Genomic DNA, 24,828 nt, shown 5'->3' on the forward strand with positions numbered 1-24,828 from the left:
CCTGTTGGAAGATGAGAGGTTATAGGGAAAACAATGACGAGAACTGGCCATGGTGACTGAAGGCCTTGGCTTTGTGGTGAAGTGCAGGGACGATGGAAATGCTTAGTCTAGACTTTAGTCTGACAGCCACAACATAGAGATTGAGAATTTTGCACTGCATTGAGATGGTAAAATAAATTATAAGCCAGAAATTAAAAAAATTTAAAAAATGATAATGCTGATGCCTTACCAGCATTTATTGCCCATCTGTGACCACTCTTGAGAAGTTGGCAGTGAGCGACCTTCTTGAACTTTTTAAGTTCTTCTGGTGAAAGTACTCCTGTAAAAGATGTTCATAAATCCTATCCTTTCTTACTTACAACGTCAGGAAGACAAGTTCAATGTTTCCATTAACTTAGAAAATACATTGGTCAGATTACCACTAAATATCCATGAGGCAAATACTGTTTTCCAGACAGCAACTTCTGAAAAAATATGTTTTGATTGAATCCTGGGCGATTTCAGGATTTAGTGCCAGCAACAATAAAGGACCAGTGATACATTTCCAATGCACAAAGTGCTGGAATAACTCAGCGTGTCAGGCACCATCTCTGGAAAACATGGAAAAGTGATGTTTCGGGTCAGGACCCTTCTTCAGACTGAGAGTGGGAGGGGGACACAAGAAAGCCTGGTGATGGGCAGATGGGTGGACAAAGACTAGATATGAAAAGACAAAACGTGTGAGATGAGGACAGAGGATGTGCGAGTTCTGAAGTCAAAGGAAGGAATATAGTTGGAAGGGAAGCAGTGATACATTTCCAAGTCAGGATGATGTGCAACTGGAGTGGAACCTGTAGGTGGTGGTGTTCTCATGTAGCTGCTGCCCTCATCTTTCATGGTGGCAGATTTGGAGCTGATGTACGAGTAGTCTGGGCAAGAAATGGCAGTGCATTTTGTAGATTTTTAATTTAATGTTCTCGACAGGAAACCGGGAAAGCCGTTGGGAACTATGCTAATAGGCGAACTGATTTAATATGAAATTATGTGCATTTGACTGGGTTCTAATATGTTCAAATTTGTGTGGAATGGATTCTATTAAGTCAGTGAGGAATTTCCAATGTTAAAGACATAGCTGAAGGTTTTAGTGATGGGGTGAGAGAAGAATGGGGATGAGTGATGTTTGGGTATAAAAATCTAAAGGCAATCAATTACCCTGCAGATTGAGCTTCTGCCTATATCACTGCAGGAACTCTGGCACTGATGGCATTGACCTGATGGAAATTTTCAATCAAAAACACCTTTTTGTATAAGTTGCTCACTAGCAAACAGCACTTTGCCGCCTGGATATTCGCCACATGCGAATAATAGTGGCAATCTGACCAACTTATGTTCTAAATTAACGGAAACATTTAACTTGTCTTAGTGATATTGAAAATAAGAAAGGATGGAATTTATGTACACCTTTTATGACCTCAGTATACGCCAAAGCCTTTTTACATCCAATTAAGTACTTCTAAAGTACACCATTTGTAATCCAGGAAATGTGGCAGTCCATTTGCTTGCAAAGTGTTTTAACAAACAACAATGAAATAAGCTTTGGCCAAAATCAAAGAGAACTGCCTTGCTCTTTCTCTTCTAATAATGCCATAGGATCATTTACATACTGAAAGCAAAGGGAGTTTAAAATCACATTCAATTCTCATTTCATTGACATTGTGAATTGAAGCCAGAATGTTTTCTCTCAAAATACAAATTTACAGTTCTAAATCTCTAAATGTAATTTAAGATTTTTGATATTCAGCATTGCATTTAGGAGTTCTCATGGAAGAGCTGTCCAGATCTTGTCCACGGAATCAATTGTAAATGTATTACTTTAATAGTTGATGGATTCAAAAGTAACTTAAACACCTTTTTTTATTTCCCTCCTGGAATGTATGATAACAATAAATCATGATAAATAAAACAAAGATGATCTTAATTAATCTATCATTGAAAAATAAAATATGCATTAATATGAATTAAGTCAAGACACCACTTTGGGTGAAGAGCTAAGATATCAAAAGTTAACAAAAGCTTTTTGGAATTGATAATGAAGAAAAGTATGCTTAGTTAAAGTGTAATCCAATACGATTATGGTGCTTACAGTTAATGCATTTTAAATAAATTGGTAAAGAATTCTTCGTAACATCGTAAATCCTTTCATGTTTATGATATCATATAGCGGCCATGGCAATTCCTACACATAAACCCTTATTGGCTGCAATGTCTCCACATTAGATTACTTGCCAATGCAATATTTCAACTTCAGTTACTAGAAATTGCTCAAATCCTCTTTTTTTTGGCCTATTTTAATACTCTTGAATTTTGTCTCTTGTATAGGTCTTGAGCAAATTCTTTTATTAAATGGTTCACTGCTTGGAATGTGCTTTTAATATTTTAACTACTTTGATTCTTCCTTAGAAGAGAACAACACAAAAAAAATCTTTGATCTTTTGGAAACAGAGCAATGAAATAAATTTGAGCTTTGCTGTTTCAAGATGTGACCTAACATCTTTCATGTATGACATGAAAGCTACAAAAATGCCTTTAAACTAATAACACTCAAATTCTCACAATGGAAATTTATGTCCTCAATAACCCCAAGTTCATTTGGCTGTATAACTAAAGTACACCTGCATGTCATATAGAGGTGAACATCATAAATGCAGAAGTGTAGTGACCCATAAAATTTTGATATATTTAGATGCTACTGGAAAATAACAAATTGCAAGTGCATGTTAGGAAAAAAAGATCATTTAGATCTCGATATTCATTCTGAAATTATGTCCATGTAACAAACAGGATCAAAGCATGTTTGGTATAACTTGGAGGCTGTATTCAAACTGGTGATAAATGAATACAGTAGCTGCCTGCTATGACACAGTGATATATCACATGCTTTGATATCATATGCATTGTTAATAGCTCATTAACAGCAAGACCCTACAAATCATCCACTCTATTACATCCTCTTCACTACCATAAAGATTGTGTAACCTCACTGATAACTTTATTATAAGGGTATAATGTAGTAAAATACAATTCAATTGATGTCACATGGACACCGAAACTTGAAGGCACAATGCAAGAACCAATGTATAATACCACAAGCTGTTTCTTAATTCATACTACTACTACTAATATTAACCTAAAATAATGTTTATGGGGATGCCCTTACATGGAAATAGTTACGGAGTAGATGACAAAGAATATCTGAAGGGTGCAGTGATGATTTTAGTGAACAGTTACAAATTAGAATATAGAAACAAGGAACTGCAGATTCCGGTTAATGTACTAAAGGACACAAAGTACTGGGGTAACACAGCTGGTCAGGCAGAAAATCTGGAGAACATGAATAAGCAATGTTTTGGGTCGAGGCCCTGCATTATTTTCAGCTAAAGAGCAATTTACTCACCTGAAAGAAAAGCTGTAGTTGCGGGAATTTACATTACCATTTATGTTGGAGAAGATCACAGGTTTCCAGTTAATATTGAAAATGAACAAGTATTAGGACTGAAGATGCCATTTGACCCCTCACTCCTACGCCACAAGTCAATGAGAATGTGGTCGATCTTTTACTACAGCATCATTTTCTACACTATCATATCCATTAATTTCCTAAAAATATCTAAAATATTTTCAATCTCTGTCTGGAATATACACAGCAATTGAGCCACTACAGACCTCGTGGATGATGAATTCCAAAGATTCACCAGCCGCCAGTGAAGACATTTCTTCTCATATCTGTTCTTATTTTGAGGTTGTGATTTCCGGTCTATGCACACCAGCCAGAGGAAACATTATCTCCGCATTCACCCTATTATGTCCCTTAAGAATTCTGTATGTATCAATGAGATCATCCCTCAATCTTCTAAACTCAAGAGAGGCCTAGTCTACTTCATCTCCTCTTGTACATCAAAGCGATCAGCCCAGGAATGAAACTGGGGAATCTTCACTGCACTCCCTCTACCATGAGAATATCCTTCCTTATGTCGGAAGATCAGACCTGTACACAATATTCCAGATGTGGTCGCACCAGGGGTCTATGTAATTGGAGCAGGCTGTCTCTACCTTTGAACACAAATCCTCTTGCAATAAAGGCCAACACACCATTGTATTGTTGAATTCCGAACTCCTTGTTGAACATGCATGTTAACGTTCAGTGATTCATGCACGTGGGCACTCGTGTCTTTCTGAACAATACTTTTCAATTTATCATCCTGTAAAAATAGTTTCGTGTTTTTATTCAATCTGACATGTCATTGACCTTTCATAGCTTGTCTGTATCCCACCGAAAGCTCTCCACATCCTCTACAAAACCCATGCTGCCACCCAGATTTGTATCATCAGTAAACTTGGATATGTTGCAACTGATTCCCTCATGGATATTATTTACATGTAATTGTCAACAATTGAGGTCCCAGCAATGATTTGTGCATCACCTCATGAATGAAATCCTCCTAAACTGAAAATTACCATTTATTTCTACTTTTTTTTGGTCTCTTAATCAATCCTCAGTCCATGCCAGGATATTTGCTCCAATTTTGTTTAATAATTTCTTGAATTGTACTTTATTGAATGTTTTATAATTTCTCATCCTTCTGTTCTGCAAATGAGAGCCGCAAATCTCTCTCTAATAGCTTTTATAGTCGCCCTATATGTGGTGACTCTTTGCATACTTGTGTATGAAAAACAACAAATTTCACTGTGGCATGTCATATGCGATAATCATTATCATTCATTCATTGTCACTCGTGAATTTGCGTCCATAAATCTATGTTGACTGGCCAACACTATTCTTACTTTCCAAGTGCTCTGTTACTTGTCCTTAAAAATAGATTCCAACATTTTCCTTACTACTGATGTCAGTCTAACAAGTTTTTATTCCCAATTCACTTTCCCCCCTTCTCTTAAACAATAGGATTAAATTTACTATATTCCAATCTATGAAAATGGTTCTAGAATCCATGTTATCTTGAATTCTACCATTACTGTGGACACGGTCCTCCACTATTGTTGGAAGGTTTATTGTGACGACCTGTGAAGATAGTTGCAAAATATTTGTTTAATTTATCTGCTATTTACCAGTTCCTCCAAACGTCAGTGTATTTGGGCTTCAAATTAACTTTTACTAATCTATTTCTTTTTACTTCTAGGGAAGCTCTTATAATCTAATTTTATATTTCCCATTACCTTCTATCATATTCTGCCTTCCCTTTCCTGAATTAATGTCTCTGTATTTCTTTACTGAATTCTGAAATGCTCTCAATCCTAATGTTTACTGCTTAGTTATTGGCATTGTTTTAAATTATGTACTCCAATCAACTTTCGCAAGTACCTATCTTATACCATCAAAGTTGGCCTTACCCCAATTTAGGATTTTGTGGGTCAGCCCTGTCTTTATCCATATCTATTTTAAAGCTAGGAGAATAGCAGTTGCTGGTCCTAAAAGACTCGCCCAAAGACACTTCTGTCACTTGCCTGTCCTAATTCCCTAAGACTAGATCAAGCTTTGCCCCCTCCATTGTGGGCCTCTCTGCATATTGCCTGGGAAAACTTTTCTGAACACACTTCACAGATTCCACCCCATCTATGCCCTTGGTACTTTGACAATCTCAGTCTAAACAGTCTAAATCCCCTACTATGACAATCCTCTTAGTTTTTCAGTTGCCTGCAATCTCCTGGCAATTTTGTCCTAATTCCTGTTGATTATTTGAGGGTCTATAGTACACTCTCCACAAAGTTATCGTTCACTTTTTATTTCTCAGCTTCAGGCATATAGTCTCACTGTACGAATCATCAATAATTTCATCTCGGTCTACTGTCGTGACATTCTCCTTAATCAATACAGCAACACCCATTCCTCCTTTCCCCTACCACTATCTCTCCTATACTGTATTTGCTCTGGAACATGAAGTTGCCAGACCTGTCTCTCTGTTAGCCAACTTTCAGTAGCAGCTGCAATGTCCCAATCTGCACCCTGCGTTCATTCGCTTTACCCATCAGGCCTCTCGCATTACAATAAATGCAATTCAATCTCATAGTCCTTGGTTGCTCCCTGCCATGCTCCTGCTGCTCCTATCTAGTGATCTTTTTTTCATCACCTTCCATACTGACTTCCAGCCTTACACCTGCTGCTATGCTGCATTATTAGATCCCACTGCCTCCTGCAAATTTAGTTTAAACTCCACATAATCACCGGTCCCTCATACTATAATGTTAGGAGATTAATGAATATTGTATATACAGCATGAAATAAAACTCCAGAATGTGTCATTTCACAATGCTGAGAAGGCATTTGATTTTGAGTAGCATGGGAATACTTATTCAATACACATGAAATTGTTAAGATTGGTCCAAAATTTATCTCTTGGATCAAGCTGATATATCATATACCTCAGGCTTCTGTACTTACCAATAATCAGAGATCCCCTTATTTCAGGCTCTTTTGAGGTACTAGACATGGCTGTCCTTTAAGTCCTTTACTGTTTGATATCGCTTTGGAACCTTTGGCCACCGCTATTAGGGAATCCCCTAATATTTTTGGTATTGTCCGTGAGAATAAGACACATAAGCTATCTCTCTATGCAGATGATCTGTTATTATTTATCTCTACTCCAGAGAAATCTATTCCGGCAATAGTAGCACTACTTAATCAATGTAATAGTTTTTCTGGTTATAACCTAAATCCTAGTAAGAGTGAGCTTTTTCCATTAAACAATCTAATTTCGAATTATGGACAGTTTCCATTTAGATTGACTACCGACTGTTTTACTTATTTAGGCATTAAGATGACCAAGAAACACAAGGATCTATTTAAAGCCAATTTTACGCCCCTAATTGACCATATCAGACAACAGTTTATTAAATGGTCACCAATGTCCTTATCTCTAATCGGCCGAATCAATGCTATTAAAATGTTTCTCCTCCCTAAATTGTTGTATTTATTTCAGACAATACCAATTTTTATTGCTAAATCTTTCTTTGATATTATTGACTCAAAAATTTCTTCATATATATGGCAGAATAAAAATCCCAGACTAAGTAAAAAATACTTACAGAAATCAAAAAAAGATGGTGGTTTGGCACTGCCGAACCTTAGCTTTTACTATTGGGCAGTTAATGCTCGCTATTTATCGACTTGGACAAAAGATTTTGAAGCTACCCAATGCCCAGGATGGAACAATCTTGAACGTGATTCTATGCAAGGGCTATCATTGGCTTCTATTCTAGGGGCCTCGTTACCTTTTACAATTACGAGATTGAATAAATATACGACTAACCCAATAATAAGACAGACATTTCGAATATGGTTTCAATTTTGTAAGTTTTTTGGATTGAATGATTTTATCTTATCGAGTCCTATCATCTAATTTTTTCTTCCAACCTTCTAGTACTGATCAAGCCTTTCTGTTATGGAAGAGGAAGGGATTAGCAGGTTTTCGTGATTTGTTTTTGGATGGTTGTTTTATGTCTTTTGAACAACTCTCCAATAAATATAATCTACCTAACTCACATTTCTTTAGATATTTACAAATTAGACATTTTTTGAAGGCTACTCTACCCTTTATTCCATTACCACATCAAACCAAAATCTTGGAAAAACATTAACATTTGAATCCTTATCAGAAAGGTTTAATAACGACTATTTATAGTTGATTTTGAAATTACAAATAGATACATTTGATACAATTAAGAATGACTGGGAAAGAGAACTTCAAATTTCTCTACCTATAGAGAAATGGGAGAGGATTCTTCAATTAGCTAATACTTGCGCAATTTGTGCAAGACACGCTCTGATACAATTCAAGGTGATTCACAGAGCTCATATGTCAAAAGATAAGTTAGCTCATTTTTATGGTCATATAAATCCTACGTGATAATTTTTGATACTATTTCTGTAGTTTTAGGTATTGATTTACAACCTCATCCTATTACTGCAATTTTTGGCCTACCAATGATAGATTCTACTCATCTGTCCCGTTCCGCCCATCGGCTGATTACTTTTACTACATTAATTGCCAGAAGATCTATTCTATTTAAATGGAAAGACTCTAATCCTCTGACCACACTCCATTGGTACTCTGAAACGATATCATGTTTAAATTTAGAAAAAATTAGGAGTGAAATTGTTGAACCCTTGGTTAAATTTGATAGACTTGGGGATGCTTTATTCAACATTTTCACACAATATAAATTGTCCCCTCTCCAAACGTTATAATAATTATTTTACCTTTATACGGTGGAACGGACTTGACGACAAACAGGGACTTAAATTGTTGAAATTCTTTGCAACCCAGATTCTGTTTTGCTTTTTTTTTTCTTCTAGTTTAGGGGGTTTTGTTTTTCTTTTTTTTCTCTTTTTCCTTTTTTTTCTTTTTATCTTTTTGTTTTTATATATATATATGTTCTCTATTAAACACTTAACTATATTTACATAGAGACTCAATGTGTATTTTGACACTGGACATATTTAGGTTATATTTGCTATTGTATTCCTGATCCTTATGTATCAATATAATTGTTTGTTTTGTTTTTGTTTTTGAAAAAAATGAATAAAAATAGTTTAAAAGAAAAGAAAGAATCACTGGCCCAGGAAAACGCAAAATGGAGGCGGTGCATTCTAGATGGCACTGCGAAGGTTGGTGCACGCATCCGGAGTAGATGGAAGCTCTACATTAATAGCAGAGAGGGCATACCAGCTCACAATTACCCACTGTCTGCCCCATCGCCACTTCCAGCCCTATCTGTGGTGTGTGCATATGTCTCACATTGGCTTCATGTCACCTTAGAAATCACAGAATTGGAATGAAAGCTTATCATCCTCAATGATCCAACACTTTTTCTTCTGCCTGATATTCTATAAGGTATTTGGGACAGGTTGGCAGATGCCCAAAATAACATTCAAATATTTATGAGCGAACACATAAATACATAAAACATAAAGGTTTGATAAAGCAAGTCAACACCTTAACATTGTATCCAATCCATTTACCAGGAAGTAGGACTTGAACTAATCAACAATGCAATTAAACGTTGCCACTGTTTTGGGCAGGAGATTAGAAAACAATTTAACCATTAAAATATATGGTAATAGAAATCTAAAATGAAAAAAAACAACTCAATTTTCTACCATGAGAGTTTGCATGGGATGATGATTCTTTTTTGAATTATCTTCTAATTAATCCACTCTCCCACTTTCTGTGCAATGACATCTACCACATTATCAGCAAATTATCATTAGCATGATAGATTCAAGGTGAATGGCCGAAAAAGGAAGATAATAATTTGCACACAATAGGGGCATTTAGCATTCATCAACAAAGTAATTTGAGATAAATCATAATCTTTGTATCATTCATTTTTTATTCAGGTTCAGGCAATGCAAATTAATTTAGTCGCAATTGGAAACAATTTCGGCTGCTAGTTTATAATTTGTGATAATCTTCAAGCACCTACATATCGACAATGATATATATAACCAGGTATTAGACAGATAGATCTTATTTCTGGGATTGCTATGGGAGATTCTGACCTTAAGTGGTTGAATCTTCGATTGATAATGGCTCCCAAGGTGAAAGCATGTGTTACAATGTGATATTTCTATTAGATCTATGGGCATGCATGACCTGATTTGTTATGTAGAAACAAGGAACTGCACACACTGCTTTAGAAAAAAAGAATTAAAATGCTAGAGTAACGCAGCGGGTTGGGCAGCTTCTCGGAAGAACATGGATCGGTGACGTTAAGGTTCAGGCCCCTTCCTCAGACATTGTGGGGATGAAAGCTGGGAGAGTCATTGTTTAGTTCTGCTCTGAATGGCACCATTTTCCAAGAATAAAATGTATATTTTCACGTGTGAATAATATATAATTACCGTGAAAGCATTTTATGGGTAATTTTAGTTGGATTTATCCTTTCTGTAATCATTCATTCCCACATTTGTTTGGCAGGTCTGTGATTTTTAATTTAATGACCTAAATTATTAAAACTGTTAAATTAATTGTAGCATCATCGACTAAGCCAATGGAGAATGCTTGGAGAGCATTGACAATTACATCAGAAAGTTCAGATTAATAATGGGGAAATTTAAAGTAGAACTTTTAAACTGTAGGAGGAATAACCTCAATGAGATGGGAAGGATTTGGTCAGGATAAAGTGGGTAAGACTGTAATAGAATCATTTAATGAGCAGATGTTTCAGTTAAAGGCTAGATATGTTCCCAGAAAAAAGGTGACAAAGGCAAAGCTCTTTGGAAAACAAAGGAGATGTGCAAGATGATGAAAGATAAAAGGTAAGTGTCTGATATCTACCAGAAGAATAATTCCAATGAAAACTGGCCCACAGGCTGAGTGAGGAAGTGAAAAAGAAAATGACATGCAAGAGAAAATATGTAAAGAAGAATGACAGCCAATATAAAAGGAGAATCCAAAATCTTTCTATTGACACATAGAAACATAGAAAAATAGGTGCAGGAGGAGACCATTCTGCCCTTCGACCCAGCACCGCTATTCAATATGATGATTCATGGCTGATCATCGAAAATCAGTAAACCGTTCCTGCTTTTTCCCCATATCTCTTGATTCCTTTAGCCCGAAGAGCTAAATCTCTTGAAAACATCAAGTGAATTGGCCTCCACTGCCTTCTGTGGCAGAGAATTTGTAAGATTCACAACTCTCTGGGTAAAAACGTTTTTCCTCATCTCAGCCCTAAATGGCCTACCTCTTATTATTAAACTGTGACCGTTGGTTCTGGACTCCCCCAACATCGGGAAAATTTTTCCTGCATTTAGCCTGCCCAATCCTTTAAGAATTTTATATGTTTCTATAAGATCCCCTCTCATCCTAAGTTTCAGTGAATTCAAGCCCAGTCGACCCATTCTTTCATCATATGTCATAAGAGTATCGGAGGAGGAAGAGGGATGGCACCAATTAGGGATACCTATGATAGACAAGGCAGATAAGCCGGAAGTATAGCTAGAATGCCAAGTAAATAGTATATAGCAGCGTTTACCAAAAACAAAAAGTGGATCCTCTCAAAATATGTGTAAGAAAAATTGTCAAAGTAATGAACATGGTGAAAAGTAATATAGAGGAGGTACAACAGTGACCATGTTTAAAGTAAGCAAGTCACCAGGACATGAAGAAATGCATTCATAGTTGCTTGTTGAAATGGAGCTGGTGATCAAAGGGCTTGCCAGACACTTCTGGTCCTCATTGGATGCAGGGATATGTGGTGCCAATGACAAAAAATAGCAAATAATTCGAAAAAAGAAAATGAATTCAAACTCGGGTTAAAGAGTTGAGCATTGCTAGATAATAATAATAATAAGAAGAATAATTATTTGGCATTTGGAGAAGTTTAAATTGATAAACGGGAATTAGCATTGTTAAAGTTGCTTCATTGTTGACTAATTTGTTGAATTTTTTGATGAAGTAATGGGAGAAAGTTGATGAAGAATATTCAGAAGATGCCATTGACATTGTTTTTCTAGAAGGTATTGAATAAATTGCCCCTCAAAAGCTATTGAGCAAAATCGAAATGCACTGAATAATTGGTTATCTGCAGAATACATTGGAAACTGGCTGAAAGGTGGAAAGTTGAGAAAACAAGTAAAAGGAATGGAGAAGGGTAAACAGTGATGATTCTTGATGGCATTGCAAGGACCACTGCTTTGAATGGATGTACAGGGTAAAGTGTAAAGTAAAAATTACAAATTTGTAAATGATGCAAAGTTTGAAAAAATTACATATTATAAGGAGGATACTATACAATGCATTAATGCATAAGCAGGGCCGATACTGAGCATACATAGAATATCCTTGAAAGTGACCACAGATAGATGGGGTGGTCAATAAGGCTTTCAGCATTTGGCCTTGATCAGTCAGAATATTGTGCATGTAAGTTGGGATGTTATGTTACAGTTGTACAAGACATTGGTGAGGCCAAATTTGTAGTATTTTGTTCAATTTTGGTTATCTTACTGTACGAAAGATGTATTAAGATGGGAAGAGTGCAGAGAAGATTTACTCAGATATTGTGAGGATTTGAAGGCCTGAGCTACACAGACAGGTTGGGCAGGTTAGGACTTCATTCCTTGGAGCGCAGGAGGTTGAGAGGTGATTTTATCGAAGTGTATAACACAATGAGGGGAATAGAAAGGGTAGATGCACAGAGTCTTTTACTCAGAGTCGGGGAATTGAGAATCAGAGGACATAAGTTCAAGGTGCGAGGAGAAAGATTTAATAGGAATCTGTGAGGCAACTTTTCACAGGGTGGTGGCTATATGGAACAAGCTGCCAGAGGGGGTAGTTAGGCAGGTACTATAACAACATTTAAAATACATTTGGACAGGTACATGGATAGGATAGGGTTAAAGAGTATGGGCAAATGGGCAAATGGGACTAGCATTGGTGGGGCATCTTGGCTGGCATGGGTAAATTGGGCCATAAGGCCTGTTTCCATGCTGTATATCTCTCTAACATTTAATACAGGAAAGTGCAGGGACAGCAGGGTATAAATAGTACAGTTGAAAAGGGATGTAGAAATAGCAAGAGTGAACATATGCGTACATTCTTGAAAGTTGATAGATGATCAATAAAGCATGTAGGATTCTAGGATTCATACATAGAGGTATGGAGTACAAAAGATAAAATAAAAATGAATCAGTGCAATACATTCAGTGTGCCATGATTTTAGAATAATGAATAATGTGATAGTCTTTGAGAAGATGCAGAAAAGAACTATAGGAATGGGTCCAGGCTTGAAGAATTTCAGGCACCAGATTAGATTGGTGAAGTTGGAGTCATTTCAGGAGGAGGTTGAGGAGAGAGTTGCAGAGCATTGTGGCTGGTTGAGACAGTGTAAGTAGAGGGAAGCCCCTGCTGCCATTTATGAATGGTTGCAGCATCGGGAGACCGAGATTTAAAATGGTCATGAAAAGGTAGGGGAATGTGAGGAAAAACGTATTTTGTTCAGAATGTACTCAGGATCTGAAATTCACCGCCTGTGAGAAACAGAATAAATCAGTGTCTTCAAAATAGATTTGGATAAGCACAAGAGAGAATAATTTGTTGGGCCACATAAAGAATGGGGACTGATAAAATTGCTCTATTAGGAGCTGGTATAAATTCAATGCACTGAATCGCACCTTTGCTGTAATGGTGCTATACATTGAATAAGTCAACGATCAGGTATGCCATTGCAATGTCTGTGGTAAAAATAATTGAATCCTGGTCTGAGATAGGTGCATTCAAAAGGCGGTTTACATTACAGTCAGAATTTATAGTCCCCTACATTACCAGAAATTGGATTTTGGGCTAATGTGTGGGGCACTTCAATGTACAGTGCCCTCCATAATGTTTGGGACAGACCCATCATTTATTTATTTGCCTCTGCGCTCCACAATTTAAGATTTGTAATAGAAAAAAACCACATGTGGTTAAAGTGCACATTGTCAGATTTTATTAAAGGCCATTTTTATATATTTTGGTTTCACCATGTAGAACTTATAGCTGTGTTTATACATAGTCCTCCCATTTCAGGGCATCATAATGTTTGGGACACATGGCTTCACAGGTGTTTGTAATTGCTCAGGTGTGTTTAATTGCCTCCTTAATGCAGGTATAAGAGAGCTCTCAGCACCTAGTCTTTCCTCCAGTCTTTACATCACCTTTGGAAACTTTTATTGCTGTTTATCAACATGAGGACCAAAGTTGTGCCAATGAAAGTCAAAGAAGCCAATATGAGACTAAGACACAAGAATAAAATTGTTAGAGATATCAGCCAAACCTTAGGCTTATCAAAATCAACTGTTTGGAACATCTTTAAGAAGAAAGAAGAGCACTGGTGAGCTTACTAATCGCAAAGGAACTGACAGGCCAAGGAAGACCTCCACAGCTGATGACAGAAGAATTATCTCTATAATAAAGAAAAATCCCCAAACACCTAACCACCAGATCAGAAACACTCTTCAGGAGTCAGGTGTGGATTTGTCAATGACCACTGTCTGTAGAAGACTTTGTGAACAGAAATACAGAGGCTCCACTGCAAGATGCAAATCACTGGTTAGCCGCAAAAATAGGATGGCTGGGTTACGGTTTGCCAAGAAGTACTTAAAAGAGCAACCACAGTTCTGGAAAAAGGTCGTGGACAGATGAGACGAAGATTAACATATCAGAGTGATGGCAAGAGCAAAGTATGGAGGAGAGAAGGAAATGCCCAAGATTCAAAGCATACCACCACAGCTGTGAAACACGGTTGTTTCAACACTGCTGTAATTCCTACATGGTGAAACCAAAATGTATAAAAATGGCCTTTATTAAAATCTGACAATGTGCACTTTAACCACATGTGATTTTTTTCTATTACAAATTTAAAATTGTGGAGTATAGAGGCAAATTAATAAATGATGCGTCTAGGTCCCAAACATTATAGAGGGCAGTGTATATAGCGATGTTACAAAACCTACCTTCAGCGGCGCTGCAGATCTGCCACGGGCTGTGTGTGTGATTTTGGAGCCTTTGAAGGGGTGGGGGGCAGGATTAAAATGTAGGTTTGTATCGCTTGTTGGAGAGGGATTTCCTCAGGCTGCTAGTCGATCGGACTTCCGGTCCCGGTTTAAAAAAAATAAAAAAAAATCGCTGGACAATTTAATAGTTGGATTAAAGTAAAAAAGCGACTTCTAACGCCCTCAACGCCTACAACGTGACAGATCGCAAAAACAGGACAAAAAAAGGGTAAGTCATTTATTTTACATATCATCTTGCTTCTTGGGGTGGCTTAAATCTAATTTTACATTACGAAAATGTTATTTGGGCCCCACACGAATCGCCCGTGTCTTAATTTAAATCTTTTTTTTTGGACAATCATGTCAGGGGAAATGAGTTGCCCCTGTGCAGTTGAGGGCTATGGGTGAGTGGTGGAATAATATTGCGTTGGGGACCAAGCTTCCTGTGTGACAGGGACCCAACGGGTCCCACTTAGTCTAGTAAAAATTAAAGCTCATAGTCATAGTAATATCCCTTCAAAGGTTTAAGTTTACTAATGTCATGTATACTAAGGTATACAATAGCTTTAGCTGTTTGTTTCATTGCGATGATTGGCTGGTTTTGAAAACCTTATCTTTAAAATGAATCTGTAAACTAATGAATATACATTTTTGCAATTTCAGTATTAAGTGTTCTACAGATAAGGTTATTAAAAAAATATACAGTATACATTGTAAGATAATGTTCATATTACCCAATAAATCCAGACAAATCTTGCTTCTAAGGAATTGTGCAAGGATTAGAAATTGTTTCATAGAAACATAGAAAATAGGTGCAGGAGTAGGCCATTCGGCCCTTCAAGCCTGCACCGCCATTCAATATGGTCATGGCTGATCATCCAACTCAGTATCATGTACCTGCCTTCTCTCTATACCCCCTGATACCTTTATCCACAAGGGCCACATCTAACTCCCTCTTAAATATAGCCAATGAACTGGCCTCAACTACCTTCTGTGGCAGAGAATTCCAGAGACTCACCACTCTGTGTGTGAAAAATGCTTTTCTCATCTTGGTCCTAAAAGATTTCCCCCTTATCCTTAAACTGTGACCACTTGTTCTGGACTTCCACAACATCGGGAACAATCTTCCTGCATCTAACCTGTCCAACCCCTTAAGAATTTTGTAAGTTTCTATAAGATCCCCCCTCAAAACCAATACCACCAAACACAAAATAATCAAGAAAATTAAATAAAGCCATATTGTACTCATGAAAGATCAAACACATTTAGAGTACCTGACAAATTATTTTGTTTACATTTATCGAGAGGGAAGATGTTAATACACAACAAATAGTATCTGATAATTAGCCAAAATTGCAAGTAGTGTACCTTTTTATTGACTCATCAAGATGTTCTTCTTCCACCTTGTGTTCGTTTTTTGCTGTAAGTAAAACAAAATATTTATTTACATTAAAGAACATGGAACACATTATTTTACCCAAAAACAGAATTAAATCTTACTCATTGAGTAGTAAGAGGTGTTTTGCAGGTAATCTCTCAGAATAGTGATCGATTTTGTGAAGAAATAAAAATCTACTTTTTTTGTTCTTGTGGTTTTTGTATCAACTGGACACCAGAATGAGGAAACTCACTTCCAACCATCTCGCAGGAAATCACTTTCCTTTCTTAAGTTATGTCTGATTACTGTTCTCCTTTCTACTTCTGAGACTTGGGACAACCTACAGCAGACATCTAAAAGCATGGGATAAATACCACCAATGCTGTCTCCAAATTCACTAGGACAAGCAAATCAATGTCAATGTCCTCTCCCAGGCCAACATCTTCACTATTGATCCAGTACTTACATTCAGTTACATTGCCAGGCCTATCAACTGTAACAGGAACACTATTTCCACAGCTCTGTCATGCAAAGATATTACCACGTAGACAGTGGAAAAGCTTCAAGATGCTCAAAAACTTCACCACCGACTCTGGAGAATCTCTGAGTGCTCATAATGGAGAAGCATTGGGATGGTACAGAGATAGTACGGGTGGCACAGTAGCAGAGTTGCTGCGTTACAGTGCCAGACTAGGGGTGCTGTCTGTATGGAGTTTTTACTTTCTCCCTGTGACTGTGTGGGTTCTCTCCAGGTGCACCGGCTTCCTCCCACACTCCAAAGATGTACAGGTTTGTAGGTTAATTGGTGTCTGTAAATTGTAAATTGTCTCTCGTGTGTAGGAAAGTGCTACTGTATGAGGCGATTGCTGGTCGGCACGGAATCAGTGGGCTGAAGGACCTGTTTCCACGCTGTATCTCTAAAGTCTACAGTGTAACCTTGAGATTATGCACTGGGGACATACGAAAACCTCTGAGCGCTCCCAATGGCAGAAAGAGCAGATCATCTCACAAATTACTCACTACCTCACCTGTCAGCTATCACTTGCCTCATTAGCCACAAAACCAGTTCCTGAATGAATGCATAAGAAGAGTTGTGTACTATTTGCACGGATGTGGAAACGCTATTGAATAATGTTTTGAAGAAAATTTACCTATTTTTTCCCCCAATGATCTAGCATTAAGATTTACATTCAGTCTGAAGAAGGGTCTAAACCCAAAATGTCACCCATTCCTTCTCTCCAGAGGTGCTGCCTGACCCGCTGAGTTACTCCAACATTTTGTGCCTATCTTAAACAAATGAGGGGTTGTTGTTTAAAAAGCCAATAATCTTTAATTCCAGCAACATACAAGTGCTGGAGTAACCTCGTGGGTTAGGCAGCATCCAGCACCTGCAGTTCCTTGCTTCTCAATCTTTAATTACAGATTAGGTTTACAGAGAAGAATAAATGATAAAGGTACATGGCTGCTGGAATTTTTAAAAGTCTTCCATAAGCTTGTCATGGGATTATGGAAATTTAAGTCTAGGTGAGCAGTGGGAATGTTTGTGCAGCACAGGGAGATTTCATGCCGAAATTCAGAGAACTTGTTTTTCTCTGAGGTTAACAATTCAAGTGGCAATGCTGAAGAAAAAATGTTTGTGTAAAATGGTACTGAGGGATCCATTAAAATGTTGCAGAATGCATACATCATGTTCCGAGTATGTGCTGCGCTCTGTGAGCAAAAAGGTTCTTTCTCAGAACCCTTTTATATATTTCCGTTCTCACCTTAAACATAGTTTTTGACTCCATTAACCTGGGGACAGGACTGTCTATTCATGTTATTTTTGTCCCTTGTGATTTTATATATCTCCATAAGATCACCCCACAGCCTTCTACACTTGAAGAAATATCTCATAGCGTATCCAGTCTCTCCGTATATTTCAAATCCTCTAATCCTCGTAAAATCCCCATAAACATTTACCAGCTTAATGGCATCCTTCTTGCAGCAGGCCAACCAGAACTGTACACAGTACTGCAAATGTGGCCCTACTAGTGTCTTGTACAACTGTAACATGATGTCCTCTTTGCTGTACTCATTAGCCTGACTGTTGAAGATAAACATGCAAAATGCTTTCTTCACCTACCTATCTATCTGTATTGTTACTTGTAAGTAACTATGTACCTGCACTCTTGGGCCTATCTGTTCCACATCGCTCTCCAAGACCCTACCATTTACTCTATAAATCCTGACCTGGTTCATCTGACTAAAATGCAACATTTCACACTTACCCAGAACGTCACCTATCCATGTTCTCCAGAGTTGCTGCCAGACCTGCTGAGTTACTCCAGCACTTTGTGTCCTTCCCCAAATTGATCTGCCATTTCTCAGATGCTGTTGTAATTTTAGGTAACCTACTCTCCCACTAATGTTAGTGTCACCCCAATCTTACTAACCATGCCACCTCCATTCACAGCCAAGTCGTTAATGTAGGTGATGAATAAAGGAGAGATATGTGAGGAAATTTACACAGACACAGAGGGAATGTGCAAACTCTGACAAATAGTGCCAGAGATCAGGATTGAACTCGGGTTGCCAGAGCTCCACTAGCTGCATCACTAAGCTGCCTGTTTACAGCCACATGTAAACCATAAATGATCAAAGATTTTATCCAATGTACAAAAAGTTGACTTGAAACATCTATTGTGAAGGACATAGGAAGCTCTGGAATAATTAATTGTCTGCAAATCATTTATTCTTTAGTCTTTAGTGATACAGCATGAAAACAGGCCCTTTGGCCCATCGAGTCTGCACCGACCAGCGATCACCCCAGTACACGAACACTATCCTACACATTATGGACAATTTACAATTTTTACCAAAGCCAATTAACCTCCAAACCTGTATGTCTTTGGAGTGTGGGAGGAAACCGGAGCACCCGGAGGAAACCCACGCGGTCACAGGGAGAAAGTACAAACTCCGTACGGACAGAACCCATAGTCAGGCTCAAACCCAGGTCTCTGGCGCGCTCGTTGATCAGAAGCACAGGAACCTTCTCTGTTTAGTTTCTTTGATAATTGTTTTTTCATTAAGGTGTAAAGTTCATTGGCTTTTTCAAGATTCCTCTCAACCAATTCTTGGAAAGATATTGTGTGTCTTTTTTTTAAAAATCTTTACACCTCAACTGTTTGAAAATGCTAATGTGCATTACCATCTATAATAGAGATGGCATCCATGGTCATGTGAATGACATAGTGTGATGTATGGCTCATTAAAGAGTCAGTTGAAGTGATAAATAGTTGTACGGTGGATAGGGTTCAAGTAAGTATTCACCTTGGTTTGTTTAAACAATAACTGGTATAAGTTTAAAGGATGAATGACTAAATGGTTAACTGGAAGGATGAATGACTAGTACAGTGAAAAATGCAAAAGACATTATCATTTTTAAGTACAATTCCTTAGCTTGAATGCATGAAGAATTTGCTGCCTTGACTATGATATATAAAACGTATTTGTGGTTTTCTGTATTCTTTTAGCTGTACAAACTTTCTCTGATCACCCCTTATTATCTATCTGTTGTTCCAGGTAATTTAACCAAATTGGTGTGAACGTGACAAAATGAGTAGACATTCCTTCAAAGTAATATTTCATTAGATTGTAGAGATAAATGTTAATTGGACTCAGTCATCAAATTTTAACTTTATGTCTAGTTTTAACCGTGTCTGCACATGAAGTAGCCACGAGTTCAATGTCCAGCTAGCATGTTAATGATAGGTAAAAAAGTACCACAATGAATTTTGCAAAACAATCATGATGGGAAGATGAATACATTTACAAAGGTCAGGTGAACACACAGAAGCTCAACAATTAAAGCAAAATTGAGAGGTGAAGGTTATAAATAAAATAATTAATATCCAGCTTTGTTGGGCGAGTCAATGTTGATCTGTAATAAATAAGTGTGATTATGCAAGTAGAAAATTTAACGATGACTGGCTCAACAGATGAAAGAAAAAAATCAGTCATTGGTAGTTATATTTAGAACATGATCTACTAATGTAATCCAAACTTTATGCTGGGCTGGAACTATTTTTAGTAAATATTAACAAATATTTGACTTTTGAAGTATTACTTGGAACTTAGTTGGAATTATTCATTGGACCATCCCTGTACGTGTATTACCAATTTTGCATCAAACTCCCAGGTAACATTTATTCTAATAACATCTAATAATGGAGAATCTGATGCTTGGGCTGATAGTTTGGCAATGTGCAGTTGTATATATGCCTAATTAATTGCCCAATTAATCAGGCCAATTGCCTCTCAGAAGCTACATGTATACATGGACTAGCAATTCTTGATATCCTGCCAACTGACACATTCTCACTAAGAGTTATGGTTTTGTTTCCTAATATGCTTGCTGAGACTGTGTACTCTTTCTCACCCTTTTCTCCATATCAGCTGTTGATAGTCTTGTAATTGGATTGATTTGCCACAGAATCCCCACAATATCATCAGAGAGAGAGAGAGAGAGATAGATAGAGACAATGTACAGGCACGTTGTACGCAATAACGACAATAAATATACAATGCATAATCGATAAACCAGACCATGAAAGTGCAAAAAACAAAGTACTTAAAGAAACCATTGTATTGCAAAATCACAGTGGTTTGGTGCTAGGGTAGGATTTTGCAGGGTGGTTCAAGAACCTCAATCAATCAACCTTTATTTTCATCTTGCAAAGCTACAGTTGTACAGTACAAAATGAGAAGATGTTTCCCAGGGAATACCGGAGCATCGCACATGAAACTTAAAACATTTCACACATAATAACAGTAAAAAGCAATCCAGTCCCTGATGAAACAGTATAAATAGTTAAAAGCAGGTAAAACAGCAACATTAAAATACAGTAAAAACAGTCATTAAAATGTCCAGGGCAGCTGATTTGAGTGGCCAGTGCCAGAGTTATTAAAATGTCAGTGCAAAGCCACAGAATCAGGTGGAGTGACTGTTTAGCAGCCTCACAGCCTGTGGCAGGAAGCTGTTTAGCAGTCTGGTAGTCTGGGCTTTGATGCTATGGTATCTCTTGCCTGATGGCAGGAGATCCAGGTGTGTGTGGAGGGGGTGAAGTTTGTCCTTAGCTATTCTCAGAGCTTTTTTCAGCGGCTCTGGAACAGTTCTTGTACGGAGGGTAGGGAGACGCCAATGATCCTCTCTGCTCCCCTCACTACCCTCTGCAGAGCCTTCCTGTCTGAGCAGTTACAGTTGGAGTACCACGTGTTCATGCAGTACGTGAGTACAGACTCCTCCGTGCCCCTGTAAAAAGTCCTGAGGATGTTGGTGGGGAGTGAGGCCTGTTTGAGTTTCCTCAGGAAGTGCAGTCGCTGATGGGCCCATTTGACAATCCCAGTGTTGTTCCTGGACCAGGTGAGACTGTCTGTAATTTGCACTCCGAGGAACTTTATGCTCTCCACTCTCTCCACCGTGGTGCCACTGATGTTGAGGGGTGTGTGTTTTGGCTGCGACCTCCTGAAGTCGACAATCATCTCCTTTGTTTTGTCGACGTTTAATGCTAAATTGTTGTTGCCGCACCAGTCCACTAGTTGTTTCACTTCCTCCCTGTACATTGATTCCTCATCTCCGCGGATGAGTCCCACCACTGTTATGTCATCTGCAAATTTTATGATCTTATTGTCCCTGAATCTGGCAGCACAGTCATGTGTGAGCAATGTGAACAACAGCGGGCTGAGCACACAGCCTTGAGGGGAGCCGGTGCTCAACGTGATCAAGCCCGAGGCGTTCTTGCCAACACGGACTGACTGTGGTCTCTCTGTCTGATGGTTGTTGGAAAGAAGCTGTTCTTGAAAATAGTGTTAAAATGTTCCAGGCTCCTGTGCTTTCTTCCCGACGGTGCCAGTGAGAAGAGAGTTTGACCAGCATGTATGGGTCTTTGATATTAACTGCCTTATGGAGGTCATAATGTACTGAGTAACATCCATACGTGTAGTGATTTCACTACTAACATTTAATCTGAAAGACATAAGGAAGATCCACCTAACTGGAACAATATAGCTCAGAAAAAAGATTAATCCTGGTGCTTTTGGCAGGGCAACAATTTGGGAGTGATGAGCGAAACTGCATTTGAAACTGCATTTGAATTCAGGCAGTGAAAAGAGGAGTGCATATATTTTCAGTGATGTTGTTAATACACTAAGCTGTCCAAATATACATGTTGACTGCCTGTTAGTTCAGGGATTACAACATTATGTGGTGGGCTGTGATGGAAATGAGGGGAGAGAGCACAGTCCTCTTTTTGAATGGTGAAAAGAGATGTGTTTAGGTACAGGCTCAGCAGTATTAGATATCCCAAATCAAAGAGAATGGTCTCCAGAGAAACATCATGTATGTTATTTATCAGTATATATATATAACTTACATTTAAGTATCTAATAGTACCTTCTATTACTAATTACTAATAATAGATAATTGAACACGGTCAAACATTTAAAAGACAAAGGCAAAAGTTTCTATAAAAAGTTCACAAGGAAATGTTGCGTTTAAATAAAATCATGTCTGATCTTCAGAGTTGTAAATACATGAAAGAAACATCCACAAGACATAGAACAATCACTAAATGAATCATGAATTCTAAGTACACATTTAAATTTCTACTGTCATCCTTAATTCGCTAGAAGATGAATGTGTTGGAAAGACAATCTGTGAAACTAAGTTCCATGTCAAATGCAATCTTCCACAGTTCAAGAAGACTGGCGCCAAATTTAAGCACCCAGATCTTTATTAAACAACTAGGTAACTCAAAGAGTTGTATTTTTCTATTACACTACTTAAGAACATATTTTATGACCAACATCTTCAGATAACAAAACATCAGCAATGCAGGTTTTATGAATATTACACAACACATGATGTGATAAGTAGTAATGACCACCAGAACATCAAACCTTTCAAAGTTGCAGATGTGTTTATTTTTGAAGTACTATCATGTTTTGGGGGTGTGGTGGACTGAGAAGTTGACTGAATTCTTTATTGATTGTATTTTCTTTTCACAGATTGACCAAAAACACTAATGCATAGTTTCATGGGTCTTATGATTTGCCTCTTGGTTTCCAGGTTTATTTTAAACATTGTTCCCATTTCATGATGGATGTGAGGTGATGAAAAAGGAAGTGCAAGTGATATTAAACATCAGACCAGCAAAATACTGAAGGTATGAAGATTGAAAGTTTGGAATAAAGAACAACTGGGAAATTTGAATGCAAAAACTAAAAGAAGACACAACTATGATCTTTCCTAATGGATTACAATATTACAATTTCTCTAATATCAAGTTCATTTAATATGTTGCAATCTGTGGCCAAAAAAAGGCATCACTGTGTGAACATAACTCGTTGGTTAGCCATTGAGCTCAAAGATGTCAAGTGTGTAATCTTCCTTTGTATGCTCGATTTGAGATTGAGGTCTTTGGCTGACAAGACCAGCCCTGGGGCACACACTTGAGGCCAGTGGGGACACAGGAAAGCCATAATGTCGAGATGCTGAAGCGCCTCTGCATTTTCTGGCCCTGGTAACTCGGTCCCGTCAACTAGCTTCAAACTGATACAGGTTATCATGGCCAAAGCACATCTGCCTGTTCTGTCATGCACGCACAATTCCAACTCTCATGCAAGAATGAGATGTATGAGGCTGTCTTTGAAACAATCCTTCTATCGGTTTCTTAAACATCCCTGATTCTGGTGCCCATGAGCATTACATGGTCTGTCCAGCACAAGTGTGCCCTCAGGTTCATGATCTCAATGCAAACAAACCCAGTCCTGTTCAGAATTTCCAAGTTTGTCAACGTCCCCTGGCATTTGATGCTTATGCAAAACCTGCTGAGATCTCATGTTGGCCCTTTCCATCAGCAAACAAGATCAAAGAACAAACTCTATAATTTGTATCTCAAGTACACTCCTTTTCAAGATCATGGATCAGGATGCACATTAGAAACAGGTTGAAAAAGACTAGAGAAAGTACACATCACTGTTTCACGTCATCGGAAATGTCAAGTGATGTTGAAGTGTCACAATGAGAGAGGACAAGACCCACCATGATGTTAAGGAAGAGGCGATTGATTTGGATAAGTTTCCTGCGACAGACAAACTTTGAGAGGATGCTTCCTTGTTGATCATGTCAAAGGTTTTCATCAGGTCGATTTCATCAGAGCTGTGCCCTGGTCTGAAGCCATTCGGAGCCTCAGTTGCCACAGTGGGAATTGGTACCTTCATTTTTGTTGAGGGAAGCAACTGTCAAACAGTCTTTTCCTCTGAAATGCTAGTTAGGAAGTCATGGAATGTATCCAGAGTCTTGGGACCAGCATTTCAGTGTTGACTTTACCAATGCTTTGATGGATGCAAAGAATTTTGAGGCATCCTGAAATATGGACAGTTCCCTGGTTTTACCATGTTGCACTGGTGATGTTAGCATCATCATTGCTAATTTCTGTTATTGTAGCTTTCAAAATGAAACGTCTCAAGTTTGAGATAGAACAACTCCCCATTAAATCCATATGTAGGAAATTCAAGAGAAATAAGTTACCAGAGGAGGAGGAAGGACAAGAAAAACTAAGAAACATCAGCAATAATTTGTTATCTTGCCAGTGATGGCCAGATTCCAAAGAATAAACCGATAAATAATGTTATAATTTTGTAATAAACGTATTGAAAAAAATGTTTGAAAATAAGAATGACAAACTTAATTTAACCATTATTTCCAATAAAAAGTTCAAATCTATGAAATAAATCTCTGTAAACAATAGAGACATTTTAACATGAGAGCAATGTTTTCTCCATAAGATGACTGCCATTAATTTCTACAATTTGAATTGTTTATATTAAATACTTGTTCTTTAATATATTTACTTTAAGTTACAACTGATGGTCAATGTGCTCA

The 24,828-nt window shown here is 37.8% G+C and overlaps 1 protein-coding gene across 1 annotated transcript in view; it reads right to left on the reverse strand.

The window, feature by feature from the left end:
- fmn1 (formin 1) overlaps positions 1-24,828 on the reverse strand; it is a 314,864-nt gene that overhangs the window by 76,290 nt on the left and 213,746 nt on the right. Inside the window, 1 exon segment of the mRNA XM_055640724.1 lies at positions 15,896-15,947. Coding sequence (XP_055496699.1) covers positions 15,896-15,947 — 52 coding nt within the window.

This window comes from Leucoraja erinacea, chromosome 9, assembly GCF_028641065.1.
Source record: "Leucoraja erinacea ecotype New England chromosome 9, Leri_hhj_1, whole genome shotgun sequence".
In the NCBI taxonomy this organism is placed as follows: domain Eukaryota; kingdom Metazoa; phylum Chordata; class Chondrichthyes; order Rajiformes; family Rajidae; genus Leucoraja; species Leucoraja erinaceus.